The following is a 12017-nucleotide window of genomic DNA, read 5'->3' as shown; positions in this document are numbered from 1 at the left end:
TCAACTGGGTAGGGGCAAGTGTTTAAGCTCCTTCTCTATAAAAACTTTGTCATTTCCTAGAAAAGAGGAGGGAAAGAGAGAGAGAATGAAAAACAGGAGAAAGAAAAACAGTGTGCACAGGAGCAAGGAAGCAGGCAGGTGGGTAATAAATGAGGGGAAGGTGAGACCTGGGAGCAGCAATGAGATATAGTAAGTGTTTACCTTTTTAGAAGAAAGGTAATCAAAGAGCTTCCAGAAACAACTAGAGAAGAACTTGCTCTGGAGATATTAAAAAATAACCTTAATGTAACCACCTTTTATAGCATTATATATTTATTACATACTCACCCTTGGCTCCTTTCCAACTTATGTGGCTGTAACAGTCACTTAATGATAAAGAAAGAATAAGACTGAATCAATACCTGATATAGCATCTGGATCTTCTCCATGTAGAAGCTTCTTAAGTTTCTTACTAACCAGATCCAATAAAGTAACCGGTGTCTACATAAAAACAGATATTTTCAAATTTTAATATGAATATTTTTCTAGCCAGTAATCCAATATAGAAAAAAAAACCCTCAATATTTTTGACCAATGCATAGGGGAAGAGGATTGCAGATGGGGAGAGGGGGCGGGTAGCAGAAGGCCTCTGAATTATAAAGGGTATAAATACTTGAAATTCTTTTTTAGAATTCTTAAAATTCTATATTCTACTCCCACATATGTAGTATATCTGAAACTAGATTAACCAATCATTAGTGCAGTGTTCTCTTATAATAATGAAAATTGTTTGTACTTCCATAACAGCACTGGTCTAAATAATCTTACATTGTAATTACATGATCCATATGTAAATAGTAGCTCTAAAATACATAATAATTTCATTCTCTTAAAATGGATAAATACTCCTCTTCCAGTTTTGGTTATACAAAAGAAATCCCAGATTATAACATGTATCTGGGGGAAATAATTCCTCAGCTAATATTGTTACAGAGGGCACCCCCTAGACCTACCAATGTTGAACCTCATATCCACATAGCTCCTTCATCTTGAGCCCCAGGGTACTTTCCATTAACTTCTATTGTCCTGAAAATTTACAAACATGAAGCCATCCCCATTAATTCATTCTGTCATTCAACAAAAATTTAGTGAATGATTTCTACGTTCCAGGACAGTTCAAGGTGATGAACAAGCAGATCTAGTCTGAACTCACAGAATTTACATTTTCATATGAGAGAAAGACAATTTCAAAAAATCAGCAAATACATAATATAGTTTCAGGTAATGATAAGTGCCATTAAGAGAGCATAAAGCAGGATAAGAAGCTAGAATGAAGAAGATGGGTAGCTATCTCAGTAAGGGAAGGCTTTTGTCTTACTGAGAGGGTATCATTTTGAGCAGAGGCCTGAAATGATGTGAAGGAGTGAGCCATAAAAATACTTGGGAGAAAATGTTCCAGACATACAGTAGACAACACAGGTAAAGCCCTGTAACAGGAAAAAGCTAGGCATGCTCAAGATCCCCTATTATAAATACCCACATCTCAATCTCCCTGAAATACTTCATTCCCTAATCTCCAGAAACCAGTCATCGGAGCCACTTCTCCCTGCTTCCTGAATCCCATACCCCCACTTCCTCCAGCCCACATCAAGTTCCTTTTCTCCCTTTGTGTCCGGCCACAATATTTGAACCAGTATGTTTCTTTACGGCACTGCCAGTTCTGACATGAGGGGAAGTAAAAAAATGAAAAAATCCTTTCTAACTTCTCAACCATATGTAGGAAAGAGGAGAATTCATTTACCTAGAGGAGGAAGCAGGGTGAGAAAGAAGAAAGTGGAGAGGCTAAGTGGTAAGGAAGAGGAGGGTAGAGAAAATGTTCATTCTAAATTCCTGGTTGGAATCTGGGACCCATTTCACAAATAAGCTATAAACATGAATTTTGGTTTAGTGACTGTAGAATTAAACATTTATGTAACCTGAGCCCTAATCTCATTTATTATATTTTTTGATGAAAAACTAGGTGCAGACTAACAACTTTTTTTTAACATCTTTATTGGAGTATAACTGCTTTATAATGGTGTATTAGTGTCTACTGTATAACAAAGGTAATCAGCTATACGTATATCACCATATCTCCTCCCTCTTGCATCTCCTTTTTTTTGTGACATCTTTGTCTGGTTTTGGTATCAGGGTGATGGTGGCCTCATAGAATGAGTTTGGGAATGTTCCTTCATCTGCAATGTTTTGGAAGAGTTTGAGAAGGATGGGTGTTAGCTCTTCTTTAAATGTTTGTTTGATAGAATTTGCCTGTGAAGCAATCTGATCCTGGACTTCTGTTTGTTGGAAGATTTTTAATCACAGTGTCAATTTCAGTGCCTGTGATTGGTCTGTTTATATTTTCTACTTCTTCCTGGTTCACTCTCAGAAGGTTGTGCTTTCCTAAGAATTTGTCCATTTCTTCCAGGTTGTCCATTTTATTGGCATAGAGCTTCTTGTAGTAATCTCTCATGATTCTTTGTATTTCTGCAGTGTCAGTTGTTACTTCTCCTTTTTCATTTCTAATTCTATTGATTTGAGTCTTCTCCCTCTTTTTCTTGATGAGTCTGGCTAATGGTTTATCAATTTTGTTTATCTTCTCAAAGAACTAGCTTTAAGTTTACTGATCTTTGCTATCGTTTCATTTCTTTTTCATTTATTTCTGATCTGATCTTTATTTCTTTCTTTCTTTATGCTGACTTTGGGTTTTTTTTGTTCTTCTTTCTCTAAGTGCTTTCAGTGTAAGGTTAGGTTGTTTATTTGAGATTTTTTTTGTTTCTTGAGGTAGGATTGTATTGCTATAAACTTCCCTCTTAGAGCGGCTGTTGCTGCATCCCGGAGGTTTTGGGTCACTGTGTTTTCACTGTCCTTTGTTTCTAGGTATTTTTTGATTTCCTCTTTGATTTCTTCAGTGATGTATTGGTTATTTAGTAGTGTATTGTTTATTCTCCGTGTGTTTGTATTTTTTACAGATTTTTTCCCTGTAATTGATATATAGTCTCATTGTGTTGTGGTTGGAAAAGATACTTGATACTATTTCAATTTTCTTAAATTTACCAAGCCTTGATTTGTGGCCCAAGATATGATCTATCCTGGAGAATGTTCCATGAGCACTTGTGAAGAAAGTGTATTCTGTTGTTTTGGGATGGAATGTCCTATAAATATCAATTAAGTCCATTTTGTTTAATGTATCATTTAAAGCTGTGTTTCCTTATTTATTTTCATTTTGGATGATATGTCCATTGGTGAAAGTGGGGTGTTAACATTTATTTCTATTGCCTTCTAGCAAACTATAGGACGATGATTTATTGTATTTCTTCTTACTGTCTCTGTCTCTCACTTCCTTCTAGCAAACTATAGGACGATGATTTATTGTATTTCTTCTTACTGTCTGTCCCTCACTTGGATATAAGCCTCTCAAGGGCCTGCTTTCTTGTGTTTTGTTTGCTAATGTATTCTAAGCACCTAAAACAGTGTCTGGCACAGAGAAATAAGTTGAAGAAATTAATCAATATACTTGCAAATATCAACACTCTTTTAATTCTGCTTTCTTCTCTTTAGTGGGTGTGGGGAAAGAGTGTGTCCCTAGTTCTGAAGTGGGCCTCTTGTAGACAGCATATATACGGGTCTTAACAAGTGACTTTTAAATGAGCTTTTAGAATACATTTCATTCAAAATTCATAAATGGGGGAGTGCTTCTACTGTATACACTTAGTACCAACTTTTTCTCTAAAATAATGGAAAAGTAACTTCAGTTAATATTGAGAGAACTGTTACAAAATTCAAACCAATATGTTTCTAATGACATGAGAAATGTTTTACACAAAAAAATTAAGAAGGGAACAATTCTTTATAGAGGCTTTGGAGAAATAATGCCACTGAAAGTAACACTGTCTGGTATTAAAATATACTAGTGAGGCTAAAAATAATCGTTTTCTAAGACATTTCAAAATATATCAACAATCTGACAATGTCTTACTAACTTATTTGCTACTCCTCTGTTTCAAGTCACCATATCTCTTGCTCAGATTATTACAACAGCTTCCTAAAAGGTTCTCCTGCTTCTACCTTTGCCCCTCTATAGTCTGTTTTCAACACAAAATCCAGTTATTTTCATAAATATCAGTTAAATGAGGCCACCATTGTGATCAAAACCTTTCATGATTCCCCATTTTATTCCAAGGAGAAGCAAAATCTCTCCAATGGCGTACATGGGCCCCCATATCTCTCACCTCACCTCACAATACTGTCCCACCTGCTCACCATTTCCTTGCTGTTCCTCAGCACCCAGGCATGCATCACCTTCAAGGCCTCTGCTCTAGGAACAATTTTCTCTGCCTCAAACCACTTACCTCCACTCTCATGGCCATTTGGTTCACTCCTCCCCCTTCCAGTCTCTGCTCAAATCTCATCTTCTCAGTGAGCCCAACCTTGGCCATGCTGTTTAATACTGTAAGTTCCTACTAACCCCCACCCTGGCACCCCAAAATCCCCTTAAACTGCTCTTTTTTTTTCTATTGCATTTATTTATTTATTTCTATTGCCTTCTAGCAAACTATAGGACGATGATTTATTGTATTTCTTCTTACTGTCTCTGTCTCTCACTTCCTTCTAGCAAACTATAGGACGATGATTTATTGTATTTCTTCTTACTGTCTGTCCCTCACTTGGATATAAGCCTCTCAAGGGCCTGCTTTCTTGTGTTTTGTTTGCTAATGTATTCTAAGCACCTAAAACAGTGTCTGGCACAGAGAAATAAGTTGAAGAAATTAATCAATATACTTGCAAATATCAACACTCTTTTAATTCTGCTTTCTTCTCTTTAGTGGGTGTGGGGAAAGAGCATTCCTTCAAACTTTGCACATTATAGGTTCTCAGTAAATTTATTAAGTGAATGATTTGCCTTTTGTCTGACACAAGTAGCTTAGTAATAAATGTGCCTAGGCAAAATGCCAGATACCTTGAAGAGCTCAGAGTGGAACTCCAGTAGAAACAAGACTAGTTTTTCTGCCCGTACTCTTAATAATGATTTGGATTGCAAAACTGCTTTGGCAAGAGTTTTCAGGACCACCGTTTTGTTATCAAACTGTAAACAGAAAGAGTAACATTAACTTGAATCATTTTTATTAAAAAAGAATAGCAGAAGATTGTAAAACTGTTATTGCAATTTTTTTCACCTGTTTTTGTAATTTGTAGGCATTGGGTTCTGATGCAGTTGCCATAAAAGTGAGTAGCCATCGTAATTCTTCTCTAACGTTGGGCAACAACAATCTTAGATATAGTTGTGTTGCTTCAAGTGCTTCTGATCTTTTCTCATTTTCTGTTACATGGGTTACAAAGACAAAGCAAGGGACAAAAAAACCCCAGAGATTATAGTACGTAGCAGTCAATTAAAATGCTATGATACTGTGTTTGGTTTGCAGATTCTTTTTTACACTTGAAAGTTTTTATTAGGAAATATTTCAAACACACAGGAAATTATCTACATAATATGCCAAACACCTGCATAATTATATCCAGCATTGTCAAACAGCAATTTGTTTTTAACATGAAATTATATGGCCACCTACACAGCTAAAAAAGAGACATGATGTGTCACTCAATTTTTATTTTGCTAAAAGGTCATCAAATTAATACAATATTTCCAGATACCTCAGTTCTTTAATCCTCTAGTACTATATCAAAATTTTTCTTAGAATGTCCCTGTGATAGAATTACCTTAGATCTAATTGCTATACTACAGTATTACATTTGATAGTACAATTTACATGGCCAAGTGAATTGAAAAAAGACTCTATGAAGTACTGTGACATCATAGAAGAAAAATATTAAAATGTAATACTCATATAATACATAAAATCTTCTGCAACTTGTATTATTAAAAAAGATTATGCAAAAAAACTGAAGTTTAAACATCTCTTACCTAAAAGTTCAATAATTCCTGAATGAATATCAAAGTACTCATCAGTTAATAAGCAATCTCTCTCTTGATTATAATATTTTACTATGACATCAAAGAGTAACTTCTTCTGTGTATTCAATCTTGTCTCTTCATTTCTGTTTTGAACTAACTGCTCGCTGACAGTAACTATTAAATGGTCAGGGAAATATTCCAAGCATTCAATTGCTGAATTAAGCCAGTTATCAATCCTGGAGGTAAAAAACAAAATAAAATAAATTAATGGTTAACGTTTCCATTTAACTGCCTAAAACATTGTTTGATAAAACAATAAAATCTAGTTTATAATTAACCAAATCTAAAGAAGAAACTAGTTTTGAGAATCTTCTTAATAATTTTTGCTGGATGACTGAAGCAGTAAATGAGAGGGAATAGCTTTTCTCCTCACCAAATACCACCACACCCTTCTGTACCTTTACTTTCAAGGAATTAAAATATTTGTGGGCCACCTTTTCATTATTTGTTTCTAACTTTGTTAAATTTTGTTCAGAGGAGTTCATCTGTACTGTTCCATTCCACTGGTGTTTCCTCTCCCCTTTCCCACTCTGATCATTAGGTGCATATGGTTCTATCACTATTTGAAAATAAGATACCAAATATTTCCCCCATTAAGATGCACCGTTTATCCCACCACACACTGTTTTCCCCTTTTATATCTCCCGACCTCAATAAGATAAGCAACTTAGGATCCTTTCACTCCTCCCTCCCTTCAGTGATGATTTTAGAAGGCCTTTAATTCCCCCTTCTCCTCCACCTTCCCCACCCCCAGGTTTTGCTGAGATAGGTTAGTATTTATTATAATTTCCCTTAATACTATGTCCTTCTTTTTTTGATATCTTATTTAGCACTTATATTTTGTACATTCTCACACAGCCTTACCATATCAACTTCGAATATGTTGTGTGTACATGTGTGTTTGTATGCATGCACATATGTGGGTACAAAATTAGGGAGAAGAGAAAATAGTGAGAGCGCACAGACCAAAGTTCATTGCCTACCAATATTTCCTTTCCTCTTCATCTGTCTCCATCTTGGGGTTCTGGTTATTTCTTTGTAGTCAGATTAAAATCTTTCCTCAAATATTTTCCTAGGAGGGGGTTCCTGAGTGATATATTCTATGAATTCTCGGTGATCCTCAAATATCTTTCCTTCTTCCCTCCTATTCTCTTTCCTGTTCCATTTCCTTTTTTCTCCCCACCCACACCAACCCCTGTTGAATGGAACATATTGCCTAACATGTGTGACTTATCTTCTAGCTCCTAGTGTTGCAGATGAAAAAATTAATGACAGTCGGATTGCATTTCTCTTGCAGATAACCTACACTTTCCACTTGGAAGCTCATAAAGGCTGACTAGCTGCTGTCTGTTTCCTGCAGAGGCATCTAAAGAAATCCTGTTTCTTTGCTGGTGTTCCTATATTCTCCCTGACTCAGGGGCTGGGGAAGACTCATTTGCTAGGTCTTTCTCAGCCTGTTGAATTAGGAGCAAACATGTCATGTGCAAACAGGGCAATGGTTGACGATCTAAGTGGGTTCACAGGTCTCTGATCATCAAGCTCTTTGTAGGATCTGAAGCTTTCTGGTTCTCAGGTTTGGAGTCTGATGTTCTTTTCTTGTTTGGCCCATGTGGCAGAAAGCATCATATCAGTTCTCTTTGCTGGAATCTCAACAATACCCAAGGTCTTATACTTATGGTTCCTAGCAACTGATTTATGATAGGGCTTATTTCATTGGACTGTAATGTTTTGTTTCATGAATGTCTCCCCTACTAGACTGAGGATTCTCTTAAAGCAGGAATAAATAAACTGGTAGAAACCATGATGGTTTTTATTTTATGGTTATAAAACGGAAGTAATAGAACTTTGAAAAAACACTCAGGGCTGGTGCAGGGAAAGAATGATTGACAAATCATGACAACTCATATGAATGAAACCACTCAGATTTCCAATAATCTTCTCACAGGTCATAACCAGTGTCTTTCTATTTTAGATCAAATGAAAATTCACAGTGATTAATTTTTAAATCAATGATGATGTCTGCTCATACATATGAATATGTTCTCACACCTTAAAATACCAAGGGCAAAATATGTGAAAGAACATTTTAGTTATAAATTGACAATAAAAATGGTCACTCACTCAAGTAGACATAAGCTTGGAATAACCTCTCTGTCGAGGCAAGTGTTTGAGATAACAAGATCTTCCTCTTTACTTAATTGGAGATTTTGTGTTTTAACTGGAGGCTCCAAAATATTTTCTAAGAATGGAATGTGAATAGTTGAAGAATACGTAGCAATGTTTGTTGTTTCCAAACATCTTCCACAGCTTAGAAAGAAAAATAATATAACTATCATACTAATAAATAACATATACATATTCAACCAGTATCATAGAATTCTTCCATTTCTAGTAATACAACAGAAAAGCTAATAATATAATGGATTAATTTGTTAGGATAATTTAAATTTGCTAAATTACAATTTCTATTTTCAAGATTGACCTTTAAATAGACATCAGGGTTATGAGCCATATTGATTTTATTTTCTGGCTATGTTAATTATAAAGTGATATTATCTAGCTTTTAAGGTGATCAATAGGTTAATTCCAGATATTAAAAAAAAACTACTGGTCCTGCTTATAAATTATTTTGATAATTGGAGAGAATGAGATTACTAATTATTTATAATTTTATTCAAAGCAGAGATAAATGTAGTTAAATTGCTTTTAAATAAAAATACAGTATTAGGTTAATTTTAACTTGGGTTTCTGGTCATTTATGTTAAGGGTTAATAAAGTTTTTCATTATCCTAATTATCAGATCATCATTAATATTTTGTTTTTCCTTTAAATGAAACAAAATTACAAAAGCAACAGCTGGGCTTCCCTGGTGGCGCAGTGGTTGAGAGTCCGCCTGCCGATGCAGGGGACGCAAGTTCATGCCCCGGTCTGGGAGGATCGTGCCGCGGAGCGGCTGGGCCCGTGGGCCACGGCTGCTGAGCCTGCACGTCCGGAGCCTGTGCTCCACAGCGGGAGAGGCCGCAGCGGTGAGAGGCCCACGTACCGCCAAAGAAAAAAAAAAAGCAACAGCTACAGTAAATCTCTCGTGGAGCTTTACTGCCAGTAGACTATGTATTAAATTTGGACCATAGTCATGATTTGTTTGGTTATAAAGTATTTTGAATAGAATTAACTTGTATAAAACTGGGAGATTTCAGGCTTCCCTGGTGGCGCAGTGGTTGAGAGTCCGCCTGCCGATGCAGGGGACATGGGTTCGTGCCCCGGTCCGAGAAGATCCCACACGCTGTGAGGCAGCTCGGCCCGTGAGCCATGGCCGCTGAGCCTGCGCGTCTGGAGCCTGTGCTCCGCAACGGGATAGGCCACAACAGGGAGAGGCCCGCGTACCATAAAAAAAAAAAAAAAAAGGGAGATTTCATATAAAATTCCGGGTTTCAAGCTTCTCTAAAAATATCTTAAGAGGGCTTCCCTGGTGGTGCAGTGGTTAAGAATCCACCTGCCAGTGCAGGAGACACGGGTTCGCGCCCTGGCCCGAGAAGATCCCACATGCCGCGGAGCAACTAAGCCCGTGTGCTGCAACTACTGAAGCCTGTGCTCTAGAGCCTGTGAACCACAACTACTGAGCCCATGTGCCACAATTACTGAAGCCCGCGCACCTAGAGCCTGTGCTACGCAACAAGAGAAGCCACCACAATGAGAAGCCTGCGCACCTAGAGCCTGTGCTCCGCACAAGGAAGAGTAGGCCCCCGTTCGCCGCAACTAGAGAAAGCCCACGCGCAGCAATGAAGACCCAACGCAGCAAAAATAAACAAATAAATAAATAAGGGAAAAAAATCTTAAAATCTCATGACACTGGGCTTCAATTAATGCCTGACCAAAGTTAGCTGATATGAATTAGTGGCTACCTTATTTGCATTGGCATGTCATTTCCAGCTCACCACAAACCCCACCACTTCCTACTGTATCCCAAACAGTGAAGTTGAGTGTCAGCTGCCATTTTCATGGTATTGTCCTGTTGGTTTTGTTACAGTAGAAATTAATTTCCCTATAGTTATATCTCTTCCTTAAGTGGGAAAAGGAAAAATAGCCAAGAGGGCCCTACATTTCAAGCAAAACAACAATTTTTCCTACACGTTTGAAAATGAAGTACTCACCTGCTCTCCAATCTGCCTGGCTCCTAAAGGCATCTGAGTTTACTACTTCTGAGTTATTGGCCCAAAATATATCAAATTAGCAATCTTTTAGTAAAGACTTGAGATTGTAAGTAGCCTCTAATCAATCAGTCCACATTTGTCGATACCAACCTTTGGGCACAGCACTGAACCACGTGCTAGAAAAAGATACATATATAAAAATAGTGGCCCTTCAGCAGCCACACCCTATGTAAGGAGGTAAGGATAGCCACATATGAAATGGATGAAGGCAAATTTTATCAAGTCACCAAGAAGTATGAATAGATATATTATGAATACATCCAAAAGTGGAGAAAAGACTATTCTTAGCAATAGCATCAAGACAGAACATTCATTTACTCAACAAATATTTATTGAGACCTGTTTTGTATTAGGCACTGTTCTAGGTTCCAGGGATATAGTGGTAACCAAAGCAGGCAAAATCCTGGCCTTAATGTAACTTATATTCTAGTGGGGAGAGGGAGGCAGGCAATAAATAAACAAACAAACAAAAAGTGAAATATGTGGTGTGTCAGCTAATAGTAAGTTTTATGGAGAGAAATTAAGCAAAAAAGGAGATTAGACTACATTAGGGGGTTAGTATTGCAATTTTAAATAAGATGTGTGGGAATTATCATTGGGAAGATGATATTTGAGCAAAGACCTAAAGGTGAGGGAGCAGAGAAATGTGCATGTCTAGAACATACTAGCCAAGTGCAGAGCTGATAAATAGAATAGCTAGCTCTGTGTGAGGAAATTAGACTCAAGAAGGATACTGTAGCAACATATATAGCCACCACCCTCATCTTAATGGAGCACTTCATACTCAATGATCACTGTGCTGAATGAAGGGGATCCAAGGGGATAGACTCTACATTTGAAAAGCATACAATCCAAGCAGCGTTTAGCATAGCGTACACACACACACACACACACACACACACACACACACACACACGTGCATGCACATGCACATATGCACATATATGTACATATGAGTGTATGTGTATAGACGCATAAATAAAAAGAAAATATTTATAAAATGAGGAGGCTGTCTGTGAGCCATTCATCCACTAAATGTAATCTACCAAGAGCTAAGCACTGGGCCACTCAACAGGGATACAACACTGAAAAAGGTAAGGACTGTCCCTGTCTAAGTACCTCACACTCCAGTGGGAAATAATGACAAGTAAACAGGCAATTTCATTAAGTGAGTAAATGTTTTGGTGGGAGAAGTACAGTGTGTTCAGTAGGAATCAAATTTTGTCTCAGCTGAGGAAACCTTTGAACAAACATATTCTTCTGGAAGTCAGGTAAAACAGATTAATAGTGAAATTGCTCCAGCTGATATTGGCATTCCCCTGAGACCTACCCCACAGAGGTGAGGTGAGGGAGAGGTTCTGCACCTTTAGAACCCCTCACATTTCTAAAACAATGCACATATATTTCAAAAATATTAGTCATTATATTATCAGTAAGAAACACCTGTAAAAAATAAACAAATCTCAGCAAAGGTGGTTCACCTTAACTCTACTAGTCTCACAAATACAAATTTGCAAAAAGCCTGCAGTCCTGGGACTGCATTGCTTTACCACTGCTGGCAGATTTTTCAACTCAATTCAAGTGAAGTTGGTTTCTCAGTTCTTTGGGAATTAAGAAATGACCTTGGGCTTCCCTGGTGGCGCGGTGGTTGAGAGTCTGCCTGCCGATGCAGGGGACGCGGGTTCGTGCCCCGGTCCGGGAGGATCCCACATGTGGAGCGGCTGGGCCGCTGAGCCCGCGCGTCTGGAGCCTGTGCTCCGCAATGGGAGAGGCCACAACAGTGAGAGGCCCGCATAACGCAAAAAAAAAAAAAAAAA

The 12017-nt window shown here is 37.6% G+C and overlaps 1 protein-coding gene across 1 annotated transcript in view; it reads right to left on the bottom strand.

The window, feature by feature from the left end:
• The window catches only part of DEPDC4 (DEP domain containing 4), a 19452-nt gene continuing 7435 nt past the window's right edge, over window positions 1-12017 (bottom strand). Inside the window, 7 exon segments of the mRNA XM_024751322.1 lie at window positions 1-56; window positions 402-480; window positions 4976-5101; window positions 5193-5335; window positions 5939-6165; window positions 8111-8249; window positions 8252-8287. Of these exon segments, the coding sequence (XP_024607090.1) occupies window positions 1-56; window positions 402-480; window positions 4976-5101; window positions 5193-5335; window positions 5939-6165; window positions 8111-8249; window positions 8252-8287 (806 nt within the window).

The sequence above is a fragment of the Neophocaena asiaeorientalis genome, unplaced genomic scaffold, assembly GCF_003031525.2.
Source record: "Neophocaena asiaeorientalis asiaeorientalis breed wild unplaced genomic scaffold, Neophocaena_asiaeorientalis_V1.1 scaffold318, whole genome shotgun sequence".
NCBI lineage: Eukaryota > Metazoa > Chordata > Mammalia > Artiodactyla > Phocoenidae > Neophocaena > Neophocaena asiaeorientalis.
The sequence above is the reverse complement of the archived record's forward strand: the minus strand, read 5'-3'. Positions and strand labels throughout refer to the sequence as shown.